This window comes from Labrus bergylta, chromosome 8, assembly GCF_963930695.1.
Source record: "Labrus bergylta chromosome 8, fLabBer1.1, whole genome shotgun sequence".
NCBI classification, from domain to species: Eukaryota; Metazoa; Chordata; class Actinopteri; order Labriformes; family Labridae; genus Labrus; species Labrus bergylta.
The window spans coordinates 13,498,502-13,525,019 of record NC_089202.1 but is presented as its reverse complement, the minus strand read 5'-3'; the positions used below and the strand labels follow the sequence as shown (position 1 = coordinate 13,525,019).

At 41.6% G+C, this 26,518-nt stretch overlaps 2 protein-coding genes across 7 annotated transcripts; one reads left to right on the top strand and one right to left on the bottom strand.

Moving 5' to 3' along the window:
* The first annotated feature begins 58 nt into the window (after nt 1-58).
* Nucleotides 59-4,625, top strand: josd2 (Josephin domain containing 2). Of its 2 annotated transcripts, none has more exons than XM_020646695.3 (6): nt 59-163; nt 749-917; nt 1,133-1,261; nt 2,374-2,499; nt 2,917-3,111; nt 3,403-4,625. In XM_020646695.3, the coding sequence occupies exons 3-6, from the start codon at nt 1,140-1,142 to the stop codon at nt 3,512-3,514; spliced, it is 555 nt and encodes a 184-aa protein (XP_020502351.1). In that variant the 5' UTR covers nt 59-163; nt 749-917; nt 1,133-1,139; the 3' UTR covers nt 3,515-4,625. The 2 variants fall into 2 exon arrangements, with proteins under 2 accessions (XP_020502351.1, XP_020502349.1); XM_020646693.3 differs by having other exon boundaries at nt 87-189.
* A 67-nt stretch (nt 4,626-4,692) lies between these two features.
* Nucleotides 4,693-25,278, bottom strand: ttyh1 (tweety family member 1). 5 transcript variants are annotated; one of them, XM_065957509.1, is made up of 15 exons: nt 24,908-25,278; nt 20,056-20,213; nt 18,205-18,434; nt 15,996-16,107; nt 14,559-14,896; nt 12,338-12,433; nt 12,090-12,162; nt 10,530-10,605; nt 10,311-10,366; nt 9,938-10,039; nt 9,761-9,853; nt 9,510-9,649; nt 8,660-8,827; nt 7,042-7,120; nt 4,693-5,772 (listed from the first exon to the last, which is right to left on the bottom strand). In XM_065957509.1, exons 2-15 carry the CDS (start codon nt 20,188-20,190, stop codon nt 5,689-5,691), a joined length of 1,782 nt encoding a protein of 593 aa, XP_065813581.1. In that variant the 5' UTR covers nt 20,191-20,213; nt 24,908-25,278; the 3' UTR covers nt 4,693-5,688. The 5 variants fall into 5 exon arrangements, with proteins under 5 accessions (XP_065813581.1, XP_065813580.1, XP_065813579.1 ...); XM_065957508.1 differs by having other exon boundaries at nt 20,056-20,216; nt 24,908-25,277; XM_065957507.1 differs by having other exon boundaries at nt 20,056-20,224; nt 24,908-25,273.
* Nucleotides 25,279-26,518: the final 1,240 nt, after the last annotated feature.

The window sequence follows — 26,518 nt, the reverse complement described above, 5'->3', positions numbered from 1 at the left end:
ACACAGAGTGGGGAACGTCACTAATGCTCGGCCGTCATTGGCCCGTTTGAAAAATTCAAATCCCCCATGAAGCGACTGAAAAGATCAATCTTTTTGTGGGATACAATAAAAGGCGAACAAGATTCAAAAGATAAACTCCTCCTTTAACTACGACTTCAAACAGGTGAAGAAAAACCTTAAATGAATATGGTAACAAATCAAATTACTTATATTTTGATAGAAAATGTTTGTAATTTGTAAGTAGCCAAATAATTGTGCAGATGAAACCAGTGCGCTCGAATACACAATATATTTGCTGTAGGTTAAGTTTGGTAGTTGTACTTTTTGTTTCAGTATGAACGTCTGCATATAAACTATGATTTAAAACTTTAAAATAAATATGGTGGAGTGTAATATTTGTCCTGCAAATATAAAAAAAAGAAAATATACCATGTTGCAAAAATAGTTATTCTCAGGAGAAGCATTTGTATCCTAAATTGTGGTTGAATCCAGTGCCTAAGAAATCTTCTTTTTGTTAGCTTTTACTGCTGCAGATGATCAGACATAATCCAATCACCAGTATATTCAAATGGTGATTCATTACCATAGAAACCATCATCCGACACCAGAGGGCGCTTTAACACAGCGGCCAAAGCCACGACAGTCTGGTCGGTAGTGTGTTGTTTGCGTATCCAAGGAGACAAATTGTATTCAATGTTTAATTTAGTCCTTTATTTCTCTTCTTCTTTTTTTTTTTTAAAACTTATAGAAATAAGAATAACAGAATAAAGCGGACGCTGCTCAAGTGTGAAGTGAATGCCGTAAATGGGCGTGACAGCTGCTGCACAACAACAACAACACAACGGATCTGCTTCCGGTTTCTGGATGTAGCTGTCAGACACCAGCATTGTATTATCTGAGAATCGCTTTATCAGCAGGTCAGTTGCTTAGTTTATTCATCGTTGATTAATTATTGTGGACTTTTGACGTTGTTTAACCAGCATGCTGTCACTTTAGCCACTGTAGCTCTGTAGTTATCCTTTGCCTGGATGACCTGCAAACTGCGTTAGCTGCCTTATTCATCGCTTTGTGTTCTCCTGTGATTCACTGTGTTTACAGTACCTCTTCTGTGTGCTTGTTTGTCATGATAAAGTGTTAGTATGAGCGAAGGAGAGGTGTTTCATGAGAAGCAACGATTGGAGCTGTGCGCGATTCATGCACTGAACAACGTCCTCCAGGAGCGGGTGTTCACCAAAGAGACAGCCGATGACATCTGCAAAAGGTAGGGTAACGTTGTAGATTGCTTAGAAAGCAACAGAGACAACAAGAGATAGAGGAAAGAAAAAAAAAATCTTGTGAATTTCTGCCAATATTTGAATCTAAGGAGCTAAACTAAAGCTTCTTAACTGGTTCGTTTCTTAACTAAAATATGTCCCCTGTTTGGTCCATATAGTTTTATAATTGTGACCTGTTATCCAGCAGCAGTTTGGATCCAGGAGGTTCATCTCTTTGACTTTAGAAATGTCTTCTTCTGGTCCAGAATGATAACATGTTTGCAGGACACGAACATAACGTTGAAAACATTCGATTGAAACAGCCTGCCATTGATGTACCAGCTGAGAAGAAGAGGAAAGAGGAGGGGGACGGTGTTGATTCTGCCGCAGGCAAAACATTTAATTCCAGATTGACTGGTGGGACTCTGTAGGTTCTCAAAGCCCTGTTTGAACAGCAAACTTCTCTACAAAAGATTGTTGTAAAATAAAACCTTTTTGCTTTTCCTGAACCGGGATCTCTATGTGTCTGAATGCTGGAGCCACAAAGAGATGTCGTATTTTTGTTCACACCCTGCCCTAGTTTCATATAGCAGTAAGGTTGCAGAGTGTATTAAAAGTGAATAATAATAAAATCCACTCCCTTATTTTTCATTAAATAGAGGGAATGAAAATGTAAATGTGTTCTCTAAGAACAGGAAAGTCAATTTGACACCTCAAAAAAAACATTGTGTGTAATGTGGCTTCTATTTAGGAAGTTATTTTCTAACTTAATTGACTTCGAGATGCAATGAGTCATGATCTCTGTGGCTCATGACTGAGGTTAAAGAATAATGTGCTGAAAACCCTCTGACCTGATTTCAAACAATGTAGCTGTTTCTGAACTTAGTCATTGTGGATGTTTAGTTTGAAAGCTTACCCTTAAGTGGACATTCATACTGAAAACAAAACAACAAACCTCAGAGAGGTCCTACATTTAGTTCGCAATCATATTGAGAAGAGGTCTCTCCACCCACCATGGCCAAATATAAAACTGAGCTGTACCCAAACTACAAAGTGGTGTGGATGACCCTTTTTTTTTTTTTTTTTAAATCTCTGTTGCTCTCATTAATCATCTTTGCAGACTGGCTCCACAGTGTGTGGTGAACCCTCATCGCTCAGTGTTAGGCACTGGGAATTATGACGTCAACGTCATCATGGCGGCACTACAGAGCCGGGAACTGGCTGCAGTGTGGTGGGACAAACGCAGGTAAGCTTGACTACACAAACGTGTTTGTTTAACTCTGTATTTCTGGGCTTGTCTCTTTCATTGGATTGTGCGTTTGATCTTCTTTCATGCAAAAGTGTCAAAAGATAAATACAACTGCTTGGAGGTGAATGATGGAACAGCTTTTCAGAAGTTCACCAAGCATCAGCTTCTTGTCTCTGCATTTAAAGTACAAATGTATCTTTTTGACTTAGATCTAGATGCAGAGCACTCATTGCTACACAAGTTGTATGAATTGCATTTTGCAATGTGAATCACATGTTTTTTTACAGACATCTAGTATATCTGAAAATATTTGAACCAGGAGGAGTGGGATTTTTGCAACATGAAATACATAAAATGTTCTCAAAGACAATATGAATGACTAACAGAGTTTTGACGTCCCTTTCAAATATACAGGACGGTTCAGAGCCTTTGCATGTCAAAGGTCCAGGGTTTCATTCTTAATGTCCCATCACGGGTATCTCTTGGAATCGTCTCCCTCCCACTCCGACGGCGGCACTGGCTCGCAGTTCGGCAAGTTAATGGTCAATATTACAACTTGGACTCCAAACTGAAGAGTCCTGCCTGTATTGGAGGAGAAGCAGAACTACGGTGAGGATATATGTCCATCTCTAAAACATTTTCAGGGCTTTTCAGAGTGGACATGGAATCTCTGTGTGCGTGCGTGTGTGCGTGTGTCTATTCTGAGTGGAATCAAATGTTGTCGTTTGTTCTCTGCTGTAACTCTTGTCACCCAGTGACTCATCCGACATGAGTGGTCACTTGAGGCTTACCTCACTGTGTGTTTGTGTCAGAATGCTGCACTCTAGAAATCTACCCTCTGTCTCTGTCCAGAGTGATTGTAACCTCTCCTCTCGTGTTGTCCTTTTTTCTCTCTTTTAGCACGTTTCTCAGTGAGCAGCTTTCTCAGGACGTGGCCGAAATGCTCCTGGTCGTCCAGCGGGAAGTGGAGGAGGATGGCTCGTGGCTGAACTCTGATAACCCCAAGAAGTGATAACTTGTGACAGGACAAAGCATGGGAACGGAAAAAAAAACTCCTCTGGGAAAATATGACTTCTCTTTTTTCTTTTTTTCTTTTTTTTTTACAAAACTGAAACCTCATGACAGAAAAGTCTTCAGGGAATCCATTAAAATCCATTCAGTATCTACACTCAGACTCAGAAGAAATTCCAAAGAGAAGCAGAGACATTTGTTTACTCCTGACATGAAGAACTGTTTTGATTGTAAAAGCTATAAAAGCTACAATTGCTTGGATGTGACTTATGTGTCTGCGTAGTCCTACTATTGTTCATTTGTTTGAACTCTGGGTAGCTAATATAGTCTGAGCTAAATGTGCGCAAGTTTGATGATAGCTGGATTTAGACATGACTGATTTCTCACCGTTTTGTGCATGAACAAACATCTGCAAAAAGAAAGTTAACTTTGATAACTAAAATCAGATGAGTATGGTTTAGCAGAATTTTCCACCTAAAATATCCTTGTCCTAGATTTTTACATTCAGGTTTGCCAAATTCAGATCAGTGTGTACGTGCAGGATGGTTGTGTCAAACTGGAACAGTTATGAAGCAGAAACAGAGTGGACCATCTTTCCCCCCCCCCCCAAGACCTTTTCTCTGAACCTTCTATGCACTACATAGTAAAATGTGTTAGCACTATTTGTCTTTTTGTGCACCTGTAAAGGCATCACCTGGCGAGGTATTGAAGAACTACCAGTGTTTTTGCATGTTTTCATGTTTTCACTACAACCTTCTGAACATTTTTCATAGCCTGCCATATTTGGGGTTTTTATACGTGTTACTTCTTGGCAGTCTTTGTTTTCCTTTCACTAAGCTTCAGGGGTTAGCAGAGGTTTCAAATTTTCTTGAGATCGACAATCCATCCCAAAGCCAGGAATATAAATAACACTATTTTAGATCAATGGTAATGAGTCAAACATGCAAAAACACTGGTTTCTATGACTGTAAGTTTAATGTTTGTGTTGTGTCTCTCCTTTATATTCTATGCATATCCGAATAGGAATACTCTGGTATACACTAGTGACCTACTTATACATAAACCTATTGAAGCTTATTTATATTAAAGTTTGACCTCCTGTTTTAAGTTCAGTCTGTTGTACATCACACTGTGTTTTCATGTTCTTTGCATTGACTTGTAGACACCATGCAGACCATATAACGGTTATTGAAGTTATTTTTATTTATATTAGACTTTTTTGAGTGTAAAAGGATGCCATTCAAAAGGAGCATTGATAACCATACAAACTCAATTTGGGTTAACAAGGTCAGTAGGCAGGGAGGGGAGGGGGGGATTCAATGAAATCTCCAACATACCATACCTTATATATACACAAAACATCGTGGAGAGATCCCAGAAACCCAATGCTATACATAGTACTTATTGCTAGTTACGGTAGGGCTACTGCAGCACCAGTAGCAAGAATTATATTGCTATGTACCTGCTGTCGCATGGGAATTGTAGTTCTCAACTCTCAAGACTTGAGTGGTAGTTGTAGTCCTCCATTCAATCATGAAAACAGGGTCTTGGTAGCCCTCAAGTAATTTTTTTTTTTTTAAGAGCAAAGGTTCATGATTATTCAGATATTATAGACAGTGAGATATACAGAATACCATAAGGTAATACAAGGAAAATACAGAATTGCCACCTATAAAAAGTAATTTAAAAAAAAGATACCAAGTGAGAAAACTGCATAACCATTCACAGAAAAAAATGTGTTGTGTTGCTACGTGCCAGTGCTTTTCTACAACAATATTTATATAAAAACTTAAAAATAAATCGGTGGTACTGATACATTTAAGAATATAAAACTACAACGTAGTAACGTCAATACCATTCTGACTTGCCTCACCACTGTTCACAGTTTACAAAGAGTTTTGACAGACAAGGGGGGAAGAGTTTAGACCAAGTTTAGACTTGGTTCATAGCTTTGCTCAACCAGCATTAACACTGTCGGTTCAGTCCCTTTATACCTGCGTCTTTTAAGTGCTTCTAATAAGGATCATATTCAGTGGTACTGACGTTACGCACTTTGAACTGACACCTAGCATTCATTTTATACAGATTAGCTTCTTTTTCATTTCAGTAAAGTGTCCATTCATATGAAAACTAAACATTTTTTTCTATACATTTCCTAACAAAAAAAAAATAGAATCAACGTGAATACAGGTTCCGCGAATGGGCAGGGTTGGGATGTGATTGACTTCCCCCATAACCAGTCAGCATGCTGGGAGAGTACTGCACTTCCAGAAAATAGGATGGGAGTCAAGAGAGGAGAGGTAGACACGGTCCGAAGATGGATCCAGAGAAAATGAAAGAGAAAAGAACACGATTTGTTAATTCACATGTGAAGATTTCAAATAATCAATAGTAGCAGAAGTTTCTTTATCTCACTGTCCGACCCACAGGCTTAAATAAATTTAGTTTTCAGGATTAATCAACAGACAGCATTTTAACTGCAATTTGTTTATTATTAGGTTAACTATTTGCCCTTAAATAACAAGCTAAAGATCAGCTTACTGTCTTTCACAGATTTCAAACAGAGCTTCCTCACTTTTAGCTACATAATCATAATCATGATAGTCACATTATGACTGTGTTATTGTAGTTCTTTGCAGATGGCCCCTCCAGACTCCATCTGCTTAGTAAGACAATGATATGAGACTGAAGCAACTGGAAGAAATGAGTGGAAGAAGTTTTTTCAAAATCATTTTGTCAAACTTCTGTTCCAGAGAAGAAAAAGTAAAAGATGCTGAGACTAAATCAATACAATACAAAAGAGCAGGTAAAAAGACCATACTCATTGTTATGTTACAAAAAGCAGGTAAAAGACCTTACTTATGCTATATTACAAAGACCCGGCCTATCCATCATGAGCACTTTAGCAAAAGAATATTTTCAATTAGTCTGAATCATTTCTGTCTCACCTCTTCAACAGTAAACATTTAAAGTAAGGATAAATGTTTTGACACTGTTTTATTTCAAGCTTATCCTAGCTAAAATAAAGACAATAATGGTCTTTATTTCTGGACAAAGTTTACTTAGTTGTCATGGAGATTGGAGGTCCATGAGGTGTGACTATGTAAAAAGTAAGGGTACCTGGAGCTGAATACATTTTTGTCAGACTTCTGCTTCTGAGGTCAGGAATTAGCTTTCAGCTGACTGTTCATTATTGCTGAACTTGTTAAAACTGTTGTGGTCAGAGTGAGATATTGAGAAAAGGTCATGAAGCAATCAAATTGATCTTACTACCGAAGAGGTATGCACAGGGTTATTGGTGACAGTGGAAATATTTGAATTCTCTTTCATGTTTTTGCATGATTTGCAGCATTGCACCAAAAACAACAAAAGGCCGGCCCACAGGGTCCTGCGAGGTCGAAGGCTTAACAGTCCGTTAAAGTCCATTAAAGGCTGTTTGCTATAATTATAAAAGCGAGCGTGTGTACTAACAGCAACGATCAAAAGGCAGAGAGACTGTGATGGTGTCACAAGTACAGAGGAACTCACAGAGGGGGGTGGGGACTGCCTGTCAGTCAAGGGGAGGCTCTCATAGCCAGGGTTGCCATTGGAGGAAACGTTTGGAGTCCTGTATAGAGATAGAAAGAGACAAGGACAGAAGAGAGGGAGAGGAGGAGTGGAGGATGAAGAAGAGAGGGAGACAGGGGTGAGACACATTGAGAAAGACAGAGGGGGCGGAGGAGAGGGGGAGGCCGCAGGGTGACGGGACCCAAGGACAGGTGACAGGCAAGAAGGAGAGAGAGTGGTTAGAAATATAGTGCGGAATAACACAGCACTCAGTATAACTAGTTTGTATTAATACTACAGGCCATGTGAGCACCATACAGTCCACTCCTGACTGCAGGATTTAAACAAATAATCTGCAATCACATGCATTTAAGGCTGGATGTGACTCATCAGTCCCATTTCAGCTGTTTTTCTTATAAATCTGTTTATACGCATGAAAAACCCCAGAAAGCTTTTAAAGCCATCCCAAGCTGATTCTGTCTTAAAAGAGTGGACTGTATTTTCGGTGCTGGCTGAGTTTCTGAGCCTTGATGGTTCAGTTGAGTCAGTATCCTTGTTTTGTGTGTTAAAATTAAATACGGGAGCAGCTGGCATTGAAAGTGAATTAGTTCCCGGTTAGGATTCTCAGAGCTCTTACTAAGCTTGTAAACACCAGTGAAGGTGGAAGGAAGGAAAAAAAACATAAAACTGAAAGTGAGGGGGAAAAAAAAGAAGGGAGATCTATAAAAGGAAGCAGGAGGTTTGATAGAGCAAGAAGCCAGAGAGATAACTGGAGAGATTCGGACACAACAGTAAGGAGGCGGATGAGAGAGATGCGGGAGGGTGTTTTGGTGGTGGGTGGGTGCGTGGAGCGGGGGTTACCTATAGTCAACCTGAGCCTCACATCGCCGGAGTTTTTAAGAGCGCAGCCTCGCCAATGACACCCTCCCCCCAACACAGCAGTACTCTGCTGCTGCTTAGGAGACAGGACGCCATTTGAGACCAGATCTGTGAAATGAGCGAGCGGCCTACACATCGTCTGTCCTGAAACACTCGACAGACGGATAGACAGACACACAGACAGACAGACTTCTGGAGTTGTGTCTGTTTCTCTGCCTACACTGGAGTCCATATTGACCTGTCTGTGTGTCTGTCTGCAATGCATGTGCTTAACCTGGCTGTGAATTTACACTAATCCTGCATGGCTATCGACCAAAGTGTGTAAACCTAGCTTCACTGCACTACACTGCACTGCTCCCTTCAGAAGATGGATGTGCAATACATGTGTATCACTAATATCAATATATAAGTGTTTGAAGGAGAGAAGTGTGGTCTAAAAATGTCTATGTGTCTGCAGAAAAACATCACTACATTGGCAATTCTCTTTGTGTTGGTTAAACATACTCTGTGTTGCTATACTACGTCCTAGCATATATATAGTCCCTAATCTTAAGGGGAGGGGGTATTAGAATAAAAGTTGCCCATGCATACAGATCTACACACAAAGACACATGCCTGATGTAGAGTCTTTATCTAAGAGCAACATCCTCCCCTATCCTGAGACATCTGGGCTGTTCTGTCTGTCTGTCTGTCTGCGTGTCTGTGTGTCTGTGTTACTCACGGGAGGGGCGGCGCACTAGAAAAGGGGGGTGTCCACCCGGCCCCCGGGTAATTATAGAAGGGGGCCATGGCCCCTCGTTGAGACCCCGAGGCCTGAGGTCTACGTGCCTGATGGGAGGTGAAGGGGTCCTCACTCTCACTGTCCGAGTCTTCGTACTCCTCCGATTCACTGTCGTCGTCAAAGAAAGAGACACAGGCACATGTGTGAGCAGAGAAGGGATGACAAACTCTATTTTCAATAGCACTTAATTACATAATCATTTTATTTATTTATTTAGATGCGTATCCCAAGACAGCTCTACTGTATATTTCCTCTTGTTCCTCTTGTGTAAGTTAGACACTCATATTTCAGGAGAAAAATAAATCAAAAAATCAAAAAAAATTGTGCCAACAGATTTCATTCAACATTGGCAGCACCAATCACAAACTACCTCATCTGAAATCTAAGAACACTTGATCAGTATTCTAATGAGCAGAGCTGTGGCACACTGCCCTCACTTTATTGTCTCTCAGCAGATTCTACAAACCTGTGCCACACATATCTCACTCTTTAACATTGAACTGTATTATTTGGGGGAGAACCAAACCAACTCCTCTGCACATTATATCTTATTAAGTGGCATAAGAGAGGTTCATATCCTCCTTGACACTGTGGGTTTAATGCTTTTTAGTGAACCTACGACCCAAGATCAAACTAGTTTTTGGCTCGTATCCCCTCTCTTTTTACTACTTTTGGCAATGTGTACAGTATGCTACTTCTCCCAATTGTCCTTGGTTTTATTGAAAATGTACATAAGGAACATCCTTATAAAAAGTTTTGCACTATAAACATATTCCCCCTTGCCTCTCACCTGGGGAAGCTCCTCCAGGCACCGGGCAGGGAGCAGAGGATGGCAGTGAAGGCCAAAGCAGAGAGGAAAGAGTACAGGGAGAGGTAGAGCAATCCCTCCATCCCATCATAGCACAGGCCTTTCAAAGAGTCAATGTAGTCCTGCAGAAAAAAGACGGATAAATAAATGGAGATGGAAAAGAAACATAAATTGGTGATTAACTGTATTTTTGTCATTAATCTCCTATATACATGCACTGCGTATCTTGTTACCTTATTCAGACCTCGGCAGTTCAGCAGTGCCACCAGCTGATGGAAGTTTCCCTCTGTGGAGTTGAGTATCTGCTGAACCTCCCTGAGTGATTTCTGCAATGAGAGAAAAAAAGCAAAAAGTGAGAAAATGGACCAAAAAGGAAGAGGAACTTTGGTTTCTCATACTGCATTACATACATAACATACCTCCGCTTTGGGGAACTGTGTGAGAGCATTTCTGTCCAGATTGGAGAGCTGTGTGTGGATGTTAGACAACGCCCTCTGCGACTGGGTCAGCAGCTGTAGCCAACAAGTCCGTGAAGTTAGGAGCTTTCATTTTTGCATTATTGCTTAAATACATCGTTAATATGCTGTGCATGTAGAGCAAATCATTCAAGGACAGGACACGCAGCAATAGCTGTCCATCCCATCTTCACATGATTTGTCCTTAACCGGCCTTGAGCTAGTCTGACATGCAGCCTGCTCACTTACTGTAAATCAGGTTGAGAGTGTCAGCTAAAAGCCTGCAATGTGCTCTGATACATATATGAGATATGGGAGGTCATGTTACCTGCTGGAACGGACTGTTCATGCGCCTGCTGCAGGTCAGGTAATAATCCAACACATCTGAATGGGCAACATAACACCACAGGACAACAGAGGAAATTGTCATGAAATTGATGCTGACATGTGCACAGATTGGAGGTAAATCAAGTTTTCTGCGGAATCAGAAGACAACTAGAATTTTTTAGACTGTGTTGTTTGTGCAGAAGCCGACTCAATACCATACCTGAGCTGGTCCCTGAGTTGAACTGGGTCGAGTTGAGGACAAACATGTTCGGATCAGAGCAGAAGTCACTGAGAGCCTGACCGTGCAGAGAGTGACAGGGAGAGTGAGAGGGGATGACGAGAGAAAAAAAACAGCAAGAGAGAGGGACCGATGAGGCAAAAGATAGAGGGCGAAAGAGAAAATGGTCACAAGGGAAAACGTTAGCAGACACACAGACCGACTGACATATTAACCTCCTCAGATATCTGACAGCAGCCCGCAATACGAATATTGATCAGATACATCACATGCTGTCCTGGATAAACCTACGCTACTATCTGACAACTAGTTTTTCTTTCCATTAGCTCATCAGTCATATCCTCCCCTCTGTTAACCTTCTTTTTTTTTTTCCACATCATCTCGACACATTCCTGTACAATCTGGCCTACTTTTAGACATAGCTCTCCCACAAACACACTCAGCTTGAGCTCGGCCCACCAGAAGAGGGAGTGAGAGACACACACACAGAGAGCGCCGGACGGCTGACGGGAAAAGCAGGAGAAAATGGGCAGAACCACAGCTGGGCCATTGTTTCCCAGTCAGTGGTCAGAGACAGAGCGGCTCTGTTCGAACCCACAGGACTTGGGACATCTCCTGCCAGCTCCACATGACACTGGGACTTTTAAAGTGGGCAGCAGGGCAGAAAAACAGCCACAATTTACCCTCTTCAAACACCCCCCAAAACAGTGTCCCCTTCATAGAGTGAGAGCAAACTTCACTGGGGGAACAGAAAAAGGACTACTCTGGAAAGGACATGAAAAACATTCTTCTTCTTTTTTATGTCCCTGCCTTTAAAAGTGGACCGATTTCTGCGTGTAAATCAAAGCACTTCGCTTGTTGTCATATTTAGCTGTAAAAGCACAGCTGTAAGTTTGCTCGGCTATCATGTTTGTGAATTTCACTTCGTAGGATTAAACTCACACTTGTACTCGTGCCTGTGAGGCCTCAGGGACTGAGTTAACGCTCCATCTTCGAGCCTCGCACTGCTCTCTCTATATCACTCTGTCTCTCTCTAACTGATCTGGAGATGCACTCTCCTCCGCTTCCTCTCTCCTCTCCTGTAAGCAACTCTCCTCATCTTCCATTTTCACTTCTCCAAGCCAAACGCCCACACACTCGCAAACACACTTACATGGAAAACATGCACTTTTCTACACAAACACACTTTGTTCACAAATGTGCACACGCGCATTGAATCTTTAATCTCTGCCCCATTTTCCTGCCTTTTTGGTCCTCTGCCACGACTGCAGCGTTCCCTAGGAGGCAGGTCTTTTCACAGTTTAGCACAATGGGTACAGAAATGACACACACACACACTCACTGACACACACAAACATGCACAAGGCTTTGGCCTGCCATCATGGGTCTGCCTCTTATAGCTCTCTTTCCTCAGCTGTAGGTGGCCATCCTTCCAATGATAGCCTCATTCACTTTCTATTCCTCCAGCTCCTCATCCCTCTCTCTCTCTCTCCCTCACTCCCTCCCTCCCATCAGCAGAGTTCTTGTCCTGGGTCTACTCACCACTACAGTGGCTGTCTCCAAACCCAGGGAGCCCCAGCTCAGGAAGAGAGCCAGCCAGGCCAGCACGGTCATCCTGTGGTGGGAGAGAGCAGCACAAGCTCTTCAGCCAAGAGGACACCCAGACCATTAATTCACTGTTGTGTTGTTTGTGTCGAAAAGGAACTCTGTGTGTATGTGTGTGTGTCTTCATGCATGAGTATGTGCCTGTTTGTGAATGTGTGCGTGTGCGTGTGTGTGTGTGTACTCACAGGATGAGCAGCCAGCGAGCCTGCTTTGCCAACCCCAGCAGGATGAACAGACACACTATGAGGTCGAGCAGCAGCAACAACACATACGATAGCCACCTATATCAAAGGAATACACAAACACCACACAAAGTTTTATTAGATAAAAAAAAGTCAGATTGTTTCTTGCATTAAATGAGACAAAAAAAAGATTTAAACTATTTCGAGACATACATAAAAAACACAAGACAATTTGTGGTTCTCAAACTTTATATATTCTACTGATTTTCAGTTTTGTGGTCAGGTTTAAAGCTGTGTAGTTTTTTTTTCTGGTTATATTTCATGGGAATTTATGTTCAATATTAAATATGCTTCAGTTAATACATAATTTACATCTTGAGCTTGTTGATAAGGCCGACTGACATGGCATAAAAATTAAGTTGGATTTTTATTATTTAAAACATAAGCTGACTCTTCAACTGCACATTAAGCAGAGTCACACGAGCATCATTTGAAAAAACAAAAACAAACAGAAATTAGCAAAAAAAACTATAAATGATTTTGTTTTGATGTTTCTAGACATTAGAATGACCTTTTCTCTCTCTCTGGTTAAGACATGCTGTTTTCAAAGATCCCTAGTGGGGACTGAAATTAAATTACTGTATGTAAAAATGTACACTCTTAAACAAGAGAGTTCATGTGACTTGTGAATTTAAAAAAAAGAAAAAGAATAGTTTACATACTTTGGTCTGCAGCCCCCCCACCACTTTCAATTTAAATAATCCTTTCTTTCTTTTGTGTTGAATCTTCTTTTGACCCTTTAAATGTAAATTGTTACTCCAGTGAGGTTGAAGTTTTATCCGATGTGAGTTACTCCACTGTTGATATGATCTGAATGTTCTGCTTTCTAGTCTCCTTTTTTAGTCGTAATATAAAAGCGTGGTACTTTTCATAATGATAAAAGCTACGTTTGAATGTGCAATGCATGTATGTGTGGAATATGAAGGTCAGTGCGAATGTGCAATGGTGGGTTATTTTGTGGTTTTATCAGTGGTTTAAGTATAGTTTTTATCGTTTCATTTATCTACATTTTATCCGTTGGCACTCCTGTATACAGCCATCCAATATCTTTGAACTGTGCCTGTGCAGTGCAATAACAATAAAGGTCTGGCTCAATCTGTATCTCTATATTTCAATTCTGATTGGTCATCAGCCATTGTGTTTGTGGTGATGTGTGAAATAAATTGTTTTATTCATTCAGTTTTTTTCCTGATCCTGGATTAAAACTTTCCCTTTTACACACTTTCCAAAGTAAAAAACAGAGCAGTAGTGTAATGAGATTATTAGGATATTTATGTTGGGGGAAAAAAGAGTCATTCACTCAACACATGCCTGTGGTGAGCTCAAATAGTTTCAGTGCTTATAAAAGTGAGGCAGTCTCCACTGCAGGAAGCCAGGAAAGTGGTGAAGTTATGAGCTGACCCCTCTTTAACCTCTTGCTGTCTAAAACAGCTGATGAATGACATCCTGTGTGTCAGCTGTGTGTGTGTTTCTGTTAATGGTTAGCAACTGTGCACATTATTAATCAATACGAGCATTATAGCTATGGACTTTTACTTTTTACAATTGAAGGGTGTACATCACGGGAGATGGGATATGAAGGCATGCCATCACCACATAATGTTTAGAAGTATTTTATGTCCATTGCATAACCTCAACAAGCACAGCCATACTGATTAAAATGCAATATTTATGAAGGGCGGTCAGAAAAGTTTCCTCATCCTCTTGAAAAGTCTGGCAGTGTTGATAAACAGTCTGGACAAGTTGAGATTTGAAATTGACCACAAGGGTTTATAGGCATTCTTCTCCAAATGGTCCCATCTGATTTTTTTGCTGCATTAACTTGTACGAAAACTGAGAATTTTATTTGGATTCTACACACAGGTATAAAGTCTCTAAATGAGAGACAGTGGCTAAGAGATGTAAATCAGTTATAGTTTGATGACACACAAAGACGGCCTACATCAAAGACAGCACATGTAGACTACCAAACACACTTTATCTTTCCCACAACTCCCAGCTCAGACAAAGTCTACGTAAAAAACTTTGATTTTCATCTTAAGTGAACATTTTTTTTTTGTAACACAGCATCAAAAAGGATATCTATTGTGTTTTTTTTTTTTTTTGTATCAAATGTAAACATTTACTCATTAGTCCAGCGGCCGTCTCTGAACTGCAGCCTCACCTGTAGTCCTCATTGACCATCAGTGTGTTGGCAGCCCAGCCTGGTGAGAAAGGGTTGGGCATTAAGCTGCTGCCGGGTACCACTGTTGGAGCCACAGAGGGAGGGACCGGGGTCAGAGGGATGATGGATGCCCCGCTTACACTGCTGTCATTCCACAGGCCTGCATCCACGTTGGAGCGAGCCAGAGAGATGGAGGAGAGGAGCTTGATCATGTTCTCAGATAACCTCCGGCAGTTTCGCGTCGACACCAGAAACGGTTTACTGCCGGTAAAAAGCTCCTCCATGGACGTCAGAGGGCCAGAGATGGACAGTTGCAGCCCGGAGATTGTGTCTGAAATCTGGAGAGGAGGGAAGAGTGGGGAGGGGAGTTAAGTGGGATGAAACCACAGAGTAAAGAGGATGATGCTCGTAAAACCACTGTGGTCGTTTTATTGAGATGCAGAACTAAACATGGTGGGCAGTTTGTAATGCACATTTCCTGATCATCTATAAAGCAAGTTTAGACCTGACCAAACTGCCCAATGTAAAAACTCCAGTCTTCTAACTACGAGATATTCAAAGGTTCTTTTCAGGCTGTTTAGAGACGATTAATGATGGCTTCTGTGCAGAGAAACAAGAGTGCAGAATGTTTTTGTTCTGTTTTTGAATCATGATGACTTATTTGTTTTTTGTCCAAATCAGAACAGGGTGGTGTGTGGCCAATTATTTGCAACTTGTTACTTCAATTTCAATTGATATAAATTCACATTTATCACACATTATCTTTAATGCTATTTTCCTGCGTTTAGTAATATTTTGTACATAATTGTATGTTTTATGGCTTCAAAGGAAGCACATCTGCATGTAGTTTCAGTGGGAACATGTGGGTAATTTTTCACGTGATTGATTAAGCGATATTCCTCTCAAATGGGCCATATCCATCTTCTTTATTTCATTTGAATGATTCACTGTCAAGTTGGACTGTTGCATTCAGGGCCTATAAGACAATACTCCCCTGTGTCTGTAGCTCCAGGAGGTTCATATTAGATTTTTACTACTATGTTGTGATCTTTGATATAAATGATAATGAGCTGGACTGATGAATCAGGTATTAGGGTCTACAGTATATTGCTGTGTTTTGCTGACCTGTATATTCTACAGCGCTCAACAGAAGAGGACATTTATCAGTCTGACACACAAACCACTGTCTGACCACAGGGAGATCAATATAACAGAAGTTTGTATCTAATTGTCTTTGGCTCTCTGTAGACCACGTGTAAGCATCAACACATCCTCTTCCTCTCTCCCACACACACAAACACACGCACACACAAACACACACACACACACACACACACACACACACACACACACACACACACACACACACACACACACACACACACACACAAGGTAGATACTCTGCATGACAGTTTACTTGCAGGGAGCAACACTCACCAGCAGATCGATGGAAGCTAGCGTATAATTGGCTGTGAGAAGAGACGAGGTCAACTGATACATCCCATCATTAGCCTCGCTGTTGCCATAGAAACCGACGCCTATGGCAACACTGCAAAGGGGAAAAAAGAGACATGAAAACACTGTGGGAGGATAAATATATATGAGTGTGTGTGCAGTGAGAGAGAGTGAGAGAGGGGAAAGAAGAAGAGATAGCAGAGGCCTAAATATAATGTTTAATTCAGTGTGTATGTACATTTTAAATGAATTTGACACAGGCAGATAGAGCTGAAGAGGATGGGATGTGTGCAGTCTGTGTGAGCATACCAACAGTGCAACACAGAGACAGGAATAAACATATGATTGGAAAAAAAAGACAGCTGATTCCTAGCACTCAATGGTTAAACTTGGGCGAGGAAAATATTACAAATGTTAAACATAGCACGTGTTTACACATCTTTCGGTTATTCAAATATTTAGATTAAAGCTCAGGCCAGATGTTCGTAAAAATCCCCTCAAACCAGAGAGGAATGGTATGACCCAATCTCCCACAAAGTATGTGACCCAGATTAGAAAGCAGGGGGGAAAAAGGAGGAATGTGTGTCTGAGTCTGTGTGTGCTTTGCATTTCAAGCTGCCAAATGCGAACGCAGTGTAATGCGGGTGCACACTTCAAATGACACAGTGTTGTTTTTGTGACGAAAGGCCACCATCTGGAGCAAAAGGGTGTCGCATTAAATATTTTCAAGATGTAAACTGCCGCATTATTTTCCTCATCCTGTCTGGCACAGAGCGATCTTGTATGGAGCATCAGCGAAGGAGACAACTCCATTAGCTTTGCATTAAGGGGGAGACATGAACCACAGAAACCTACAGTCTATATAAGATGACATCATTATGACACTTGGAATCTAATGCACAGTACATCATGTCCTGTGATATTACAGCAGCTTCTGTGCAGGGAATGGACTGGAACACAATAACAAGCCCTGCTGAAGCATTCAATTGCAGTATAATTTCATAACGGCACACAGCTGGGCCCATAGATTTAGATTTAAAAAGGTCTGATGGGCAGCTGACTCGCGTTTCCTCTATATGAGAGTGTGTTGGACAGATGTCAGGCAGCATTTCTGTTTATGTACAGCAGAGACAGTGTACTGACTCGATGACTGCATGTTCACCAGAACTAAAGGGGGAACACTGACGGGTAAGTGACTGTGTCGTAGGGGGGCGTGCTGAGATCACCCTCTAATACACAAGTGATGGAGAACTACTGAAACACACACACACTCACACACACACACACACACACACACACACACACACACACACACACACACACACACACACACGCACACACAGCTGTCAGAGGCCTGTGGTTGGTAAACAGCAACCCAACATGACCGTCAGCTGTCATCCAGGCCTCCTGTCCTCTCCAGTGAAATTGGTGTCTGTATAAATGACTAAAGTCCACATGACGTTGGAGGATGACAGCGTGTGATTCACAGCCTCGATGCTGCTCCACCTAAAAGGCAGCTTTCGGAAGTAACTAAGTACATTCGGTCAAGCTAATAATTAGCTAGTAATTAAATACAAATTTAAGGACATTTGTCACTTTGAAATGTACTCATTTTACACCTGTGGCTACACCAATCAGGTGGTTTAAATTAAAGGAGTAGTTCAACAATTTGGGGAAATAACTTTCATGCAGCGTGAGATAGTGAGGTGCTACTATTGACTTTATGTAGTAAACTAGGCAGCAGACTATAAAAGATAAAAAAGTGTGAAGCTGTGTATTCAAACTTTTCCTCCCTCCTGCATTGTGAATTATCTCACAAACCCCTCAGATGTATCTGTTAGGAACCACTGGACCAAACTACTTGAAATTAGCCAAACCTCACTATGGAAACCAAATGCTGATGATGAATTGTGAAACTAATGTTAAAAAGCAAATAATCAGATCTGGAAGAAGTATGCACATCTTTCCAAAAACATATAATCTGTCTCCAGTCTTCATTCTTATGTTTGCTGATAGTATACTTGCTCATATTCATTTTACATGTAGGAGTGCCTATTTCTTTGCAGTCTCTTTACTTCAGCGAAAGATGTGAAAACTTCTCCCATCACTACTAAACGATGGCGGATGTGTATGTGGCGATCAGATATGATAGATAAGCGGTCAATAATGGCATCTGAATCCTCCTCCTCACCAGCACAGAGTGACAGCCGCAACCGCCACCCACGTGACACAGCAGATGCCCCTCCCCTTCTTCCCGCTGTAACCGTGACCCGTGCTGCCATCTTCATCCTCCTCCTCCTCCTCTGATCCCTCGCCCCGGTCGCCACGGTGACAGCAGCAGTAGTGTATAAGGAAGGATAGAACCACCAAGAGCGAGATAACGAGAGCGATGGCTGATAAGCTGGACAAAACCAGCAGAGTCTGAAAGAGAGGAGGAAGAAAAGAGGAGGGAGAGGAAAAAATGACTCATTGAAAGTGAAAAATGGCATTTTAATCTAATTTTTACAAGTGGAGAGGAGCAATTTGAGAGAGTAAAATACTAGCTAATCCTGTTAAATCCTATAGCTTGTCATATTGTACTGCGTCCAGTGGCAGCAGGAGATAATGATTAAAAATGTAGAAGAGTATAAATTGTGTCTTTAGAAGAGATAGGGAAAAATGGATGATGCAACTACACACTTTTTTTTTAAATGTAGAATAAAATGATGATATAAAAAATATTATATCAGGTGATTCTTGGCTGTTTATATTTGATTCAAAGGATTTAACCCATGCATCCCTGATCTGTCGGTGCAGAGTGAATATTAATGTCACTAAGCCATCAGACTTTGCTCCTGATCAGGCTCCGTGTCATAAAGTCAACATCACTGAAATGCATTTCACTCCAGCACATCTATAGCATTATCCTTCATCCATCTGCCCGTCTGTCTCTCCTCGCTCCTCGCTCCTCCACCTTCTCCATATCTCACCTCCTGTTCCCTGTAGCCCCTCCCCACCCCACCAATCCCTCCTTTCCCCCGCGCTCTCACACTCTTTCTCTCCCCCACTCTCTCTTTCTTTCTCTCCACACCACTGAATCTCTATTAATAATCTGTGACCTACTTAAATACATTCACCGCCACTCTCTCTCTCTCTCTCTCTCTCTCTCTCTCTCTCTCTCTCTCGTTTTTCCCTCGCTCCCACTCTCCCACTCTCCCAGGCTTCTCTCTCTTTCTGTCTCTCTCTTTCTGTGTGTGCCCGGTCTTCTGTATAGCAACCTCCTCGCATTACTCATTCCCTCTCTCATTCTCCTTCTCCGAGCACTTTCACTCTCTTTTGTCTTTCTGTTCTGCAGGATAATTTGTGCCCCCCCCCCCACACACACACACACACACACACACACACACACACACACACACACACACACACACACACACACACACACACACACACACACACACACACACACACACACACACACACACACAAACACTCGCACAGACACAAACATTTTTTTCTTTGTACTGCAGAGTCACTAACACGAACTCTGAGATGCTAGAGCAGTTTTTGTATGAGAAGGACCTTATGGAGGGAAGCCTTTGCAGTTTTGCAGCGGAAAAACTACAAAGTCCAGAGCAGAGCAGCGGTGGAAACCTGTAAATTGACCCTCATACACTCACTGAAACCAATGTGTGTAATGTATCTGCACGCATAGAAGCAGAGTTGAGACTGAGGGTATGATTACAGCATTTAAAAAGGTATGAAATACTAAAGATGTAATCTGAGCAAAGGCGCTCTTAAGTGACACAGTATAGCAATCTTCCTGCCAAATCTTTTATTAAATGCCTTAAAATGTGTTTAAACGGACTACATATTCCTTTTGTAGTTTTCCAGCAACTTCAAGGGATTTGGTGGAAATTTGTATTGCATAATAGGGTCAACATTCCTCTGCTTTGATGTCCACAAATGGAGCAGCAGGGCTGTAATTATTATGCAATGTGTCCCCTCAGACTGAGCATGTGGTTATAGTGTGTTACGAGCAGTTGTGGCAGGTGTCCATTACCTGCTGGTACTCCCAGCTGTCAGGGACAAAGATGTTATCCTTCATCTGCATGGTGAGGTCCAGCCGGGGAAGGGCGTGACACACTCTCACCCACAGTGAAGGGGTATAGCTGGGCACCGTTGTCATGGCAGCCATTTTCTTCTGCCGCTTGTCCCCCCCTCCTCCAACCCTGTGAGGGAGGGGAGAGCAAGAGAGAGAGAAACAAGAGAAAGAGAGAGAGAGAGAGAGAGAGAGAGAGAGAGAGAGAGAGAGAGGTCCGAGCGAGCAAGGATGTGGAGTAAGAGCAGAGGAGAGTAAAGAAGAAAGGTTAGGAGAAGGTGAAGGACAAACAGATCACAGAGGTCACAGCAAGCTCAACACAATTTATGAACAGACATCACCAGAGAAAACTATAGGTCAAAATCTCAGCCATAGTTACTTGAAAGAGACTCTTGGGTGCTTAAATCAGCACAGGAACCTGATTCAGCGCTGAGGCAGGAGTGTGTTGCCCTGCTTTTGCTTCACCTGTAACTTTTTGGCTTTAAAAGACTGAACAAATAAAGCTAACCTGTAACAGGCTTTTACAGTGCAATAGCTTTCCTAATTTCCCCGTTTTAATTCATCTCAACATGTTTTAATGAGCTTTTTTAACTAACAGGACGGTCATATTTTGAGAAAAAATAAAGGCAATGAAGAGGAAATAGACAACGATAAGCAGAGACAAACAAATGAAGACTTTTCTTGATGTGTTTGGGTTGAACGACAATGACAGATTCATACGAATAAGGAAATGGGACTTATCTCATTTGAAGTTATATTCTCATGGGTAAGAGGTTAAGCTGAATTTGAAAAACAATTCTCAAAATTTCCAGGAAGCTATGTATTACAAAGAATATTGTTGATAAATTTGAAATAATTTATTGCATCCCTTAACTTTTCTTTAGTGTTTTTGAGGCGTTACCGAAAACAAAACATTTTTGTTGAGTCTGTGATGTGATCGCAGCCCAAGCTATTCTTCAAACAATTGACTACAGAGGCAATAAACAGCAGATTATGTCATCATTTCCAGCATGTTAAAATGTCACCACTATCGGTGTGATGAAAACTAAGTATTTCCATTTTGCTATCTAACCTTTCTCTCTGGAAGCTTGTGTTTGCATTTTCTTTCTCCTTTTTTTTAACAACTCATAAAACAAAAATTAAGCAATCAATGAAAAAGAATCAAGAGATTAAATGTTGATACAAATAATCATTAGTCAGAGGGGTTGAGCCAGGAAGATTACATGACCTTATTTGACAACTGGCTGCTATTCACAGAACGTCTTCTTAACCTTTTAAAAGGGTGTATGTAATGGGAGCAACATTTAGGGGATTTAAGAGGGTCTTTGAAGTCCTCATTGCAGAGGAAAACTACACAACAAGAATAAACAAAAGCTGCTATATTTGACTCAAACATCAGTCCCTGTTCAGCGTTCTCTTGCTAAAGCCGGCCAAGGGGGAGAAAGTAGGGTAAATACAAAAGGCAAATCCGTTTATCCAAAACATACACTCCAATCCTCATTACAATGACGGAGCAGAGGAGGGGGGATGTGGAGGGCGAGTCGGGGGCCTGGTAGGGTCCTGATACTGGCTGCCCAGATTAAGAGACCAGCAAAGCTCTATAGTGTTTAAGAAAAGAGAGTTTTATTATGACAGCTCAGAGAGAGAGAGAGAACCATTCACAACACAGACTTACAGAGCTGAGCTCAATGCTGATATCACAGGCCCATACAATTCTATGTTTGAGTCGAATAACCTTTGATAGATTCTGAATTAAAGGCTTGTTTTATTGTATCGTAATGCAGCTGTTATCTTTTTTTTATCTCAGCTTCTAAACAGCACATTGTTCTACACTGCTGAGGCATTTTACTCTCACTATTGATTCAATCCGTAGCTCATAAAACCCTGCATGGAAAAAGTTTGGATGTAGCCACATGTCCCATTCACGCCAAACAATTTCCCTTTCACATTTGGGGCGTTTATGACCCAGAACAAGTTAACAGCTCACCCACAGGCCAGACAGGGCTGCTGCTCTAAGCCCATTACAATAAGCCGGTTCACCTTAATGGTTCCAGCAGCCCAACTGTCACAAATCGAATCACTGCCAGCACTCCATTTCCCTTATTAAAACTGTGCCCAACATAATGGTTCACACGCTGGGAGAGCCGCATCCGGCCGGCACACATCATCACTGTAAACAGACTGTACTCTGGTGTTGTGTTGTTCATTTATAACCATTTATCTTGACTGAATTGATTAGATTAGACGTATATGAGGATACGTATGGCAGGTCTATTAGGTGCATTCATCAGAGTTGGGAGGGGGGGGGGAAGCAGTTTTAGAAGTGCTATAATCAAGTAAGTTAATAATTCCACCATCAAAGGAGAATCAGTCCCAACACCTGTTGTGTTCATGACAGCCAACAAAGTGGGTCAATAAAGGAGAGCATTCCCTTTGATAGATAACATAACTGTATGGTAATGATTTTCACTGTCAGAAAGGTTTTCCCTATACCACTGATGTTATTAGCCTGCCTAAATGTTGAATCGCGCCTCGGCAAAGCAAACCCGTCAATGCAGCGATCCAATACCATGACCAACCCTCCCCTAAAATTCAAAGCTTGAGGTTAATTATCTATTGACGATAACTTGGACCTATTACAACAGTGTGTGAGTTAGCAGACAGTTTAAATGTTTGTCAAAGCTGTCAAAATATCAGAAATTGAGGGGCGCCAGTAGTCTAGTGTTTAGTGCGTGCACCTAATGTATGGAGGTCCGTGGTCAGACAGCCCAGGGTTCAAATCCGACTTGTGGCTCCTTCCCCACTTCCCACCCTCTCTTCTTGATTTCTGACTCTATCCACTGTCCTCTCTCTCAGTAAGTCCTCTCTCATTAAAGACATGAAAAGCCCAAAATAAACTTTAAAAAATCAGGTATTGTTGTTTTATTAGACTGGTATCTTAGGGGTTCTCAATATCAGACAATTCTCAGTCAGTGGTGTCGGTAAAAGGAGTAAACAAAACAGTTAATGGAATCCTACTTGAAAGAGTTGGAACAAGTTGTAAACACCTTAAAGAAACAATTATTATTTCCGTTAAGCATTTTCTTGGTGATGTGCTGTTTGAGAGATGTGCTCATTTGCATTTATTTTAATTATTCATATTTCAAATGTATGTTTTATTTCTAAATCTTCCTGCCCCGGAGTTGGCCCACAGATTCCAAACAGTTGGGCTGTGCAGTTTACATTGGCCCTGTCAAAGAGACTAATTAAACTACCTACCAAACTGTTAAAGATAAAGATGACTCACCAGCGTGACAGCAGGAGGTCTGATGTATTGTTGTCAATTAATGCACAAAATGATTCACTGAGGAAATGTGCATTGATAGAGCACATGAGGTTTGTAGGTAGGATTCTCATGGTGACAGTTATTGAGGCGACCTAATGATGTGCTGATGGAAGTGGGGGTTGTGTGTGTGTGGGGGGGGGGTTAAAGTCCAGGAGCAGCAGTTACTCAGCACTTGTCACAGATATGAAGCCTCAAGTTGACTTGATGTCTCCTGCCAGCTTGTTATCATGCCTGTTACCGTTGCATAAGTGAAGCCAAATAAATGTGATTTTTGAGCTCAGTCGGTGGAGGAGAGAGAAAAAAAGAGAGGGAGGAGAGGGATGTTGAAGAAAACCAACGACTCTCACCCAAACGTGACTCTCTTAAGAAAGAAAAAAAAAAAGGCTTCCCTGTTTTGTTTTCAGTCGCTGCAGCGAGCTCAAGACGACAGCGAGAATGAAACGAGTTGCATGATATGAGACTCCATGATGTCTGAATGTAAAGTACAGGGCCATTTTGTGAAGCAACTAATGAGAGCAAGGATGAGGCATCTCTGTCAGCTGAATTTAGGATCATCTTTAGCACGGGGACATCATCTCCACCTTCATCTTTTTTTATCACAGCAGGACTCACTTGAGCTGATGATGTAATTGATGTAGTCCTGTTGCTGCTGAAATGATGCATTTTGCCTCATAAAGTCTGTAACGATTCCCATTAAAGCTCAAGTATCTGTCCAACAACCTCTTCATCAATAACCTTAATGACCGTGATTTATGAGAAGCATTACAGCCCCATAACACAATACACCAGCCAGGAGAAATTCATTAACATTTTATTGAAGGGCGCCAAGTTACCTACATTTAAATACTGTTAACTGAAGCCTGAAAAAGAAGAGACTCACAACCTAATTTGAGTTTTGACTTAACATTCATCTGCAATATAAATGCACAGCTCCAAAGATGAAGCCTGGAAGTGAGTGCAGCTGACCGTAGGTAAGTAAGTGCAGCTCATAGTCAGTAAGTCAGAGCGAATCAGTGCTGTGGTGTGTGCAAGAGCTCGACATGACAAGTTGATGGTGACAAAACGCTTCCAAGCTACTGACCGAAGCCTACACACAACCAACCAAATATTCAATAATCTTGCAGATAAGACAGCTCAGAGAGAGATTACAGTGTAAAATCATTTAGAGAAAATGTGACAAAGATGGAACGGTCACAAGGTGGAAAAAATAATGGGATGCAATGAAATTATTACAGCATCATGTGATGATTTTCTTTCTCTGCATGAGAGACCATGCATCCATTAAGTGCATAGTGGTAGTTGAACTAGATGTGCATGAATCCATTTTAGTATGATGGTGAAAATTATTTTCTTTAACCTCAGCATGGATGCAAATTAACAGAACAATGCATTTACACATTATATTCTATTTGACTGGAAATTATGATTTAAGTAACCACATGTACAATTAAAAACAAAACTGAGATAAGGGAGAGATCAGTCTCTTACCTCTGTCGGCTGCGTTGGGAGGTTTCTCTCTCCTTCTGTCTCCTCTCTTCACCGGTGTCCGTGAAATATTTACCCACTCAAAGCGGTACACTGCCAGCCATCAGCGCTTGATGCTCTTGAAAAAACATCATCCTGAAAAAAAAGGCTTGGTGACATGCCAAAAATATGTCAAAATGGGGAGAAAAGGGGGGAAAATAAGCCAGGTTTTCTTACATTTATTGAAAAAAATAAATAGCCAATAATTGTAGGGTTGTCTGGTGACAGTGGAGAGGTACTTGTGGTGATGGATAGGAGAGGAGCTCTCAGCGAGAGCGAGCGAGTGAGAGAGTCAGAGAGCAAGAGAGAGAGAGAGAGAGAGAGAGAGAGAGAGAGGGGGGATTAAGACTGAGGAGACACCCCTAAGAGACCCTTTATCGTTGCATTGTAGCTCTTCGTAGTTTAACGCCCGTACGACTTCACAACACAGCAGCAACACAATATTGCCCAAAGATAATTAATCTGTTAAAGGGGATTAGTGGGGGTCCAACCCCTCTCTCACTTCATACCCAGATATCAGAGGCACACGTCTACCACCAACCCCCACCAACATCCACGAACATTCCCATCAACCTGACCAATCTGTGCCCAGACTTCCAGCCTGAACCTTGACCAGATTACTGCGAGAAGGGCTAAAAAAAATGTCGACCTGCCAGCCAACTGTGAGTGCTGAATGATTGAGCAAAGAGGTTTTGTTTAGAAATCCACTCACAGGTTAGATGCATATTATTTAACTGGAGTTGTATTGGGAACTAATGTGAGTTAGAGATTCAATTAGAGTGTAATAAGCAAACATAGATGAATAAGGGGAGGGAAAAATGCAGTGGAGAGCAACAGTGGGCAAAAGTGGGTTCCCATGGAGGGATGTTGAGAAAAGAGGGAGGAGGGGGAGAGAAACGGAGAAAACAATGAATAGAGAAGGGGGAGAAAAGCAGCATGCAATGGCTTTTTAAAGACAAAAGCAGTAGAACAGCATCAGCACTGATTCAGGGGGCAGGAGGTTGAGGAGAGGTGCAGCTGAAGTGATGAGAGGGAGCTGATGGAGATGCTTCATAGGTGATTGGTCTGCAGATCTGAGCCTTAATGGCAGCAAAAGGAATAAAAAAAAATTTAAAAAAAGAGTACGGTGTTTTTAGAGAAAGAGGGGCAGAAGCGAGCGAGCAAAGAGGGAGGGGGCGGCGTTAGTTTTTCTGTGTCACTGAAAGAGAGTGGGGGAAGGGAGGAAAGGAGATAATGCGAGCGAGGGAGCAAACAGTAAAGAGCCAGAGAGCATACTCACTGACTCATAAGCCGTTTTCACATATGCACTCTGGATAATATCTAGATAATTACGGGAAGACTGCTCCGGAGATTCTCCCGACCTGGCTGTTCACACAATATGCTCCTGTTGTAACCCTTTTCACCCTAGTATTTCTCCCGCAGCAAGTCCAAGTGGGTTGATGTGAGAACGCAGCAGGATATTCTCCGGGATTCAGCTCAAGCCAATAGGAAAATAATGAGGTTTATATAGCCTACTGTGACTGTTGCACGGCTGCATTAAGTTTTCTCTTGGCCATTATGTTGTTCTCCTCTCTT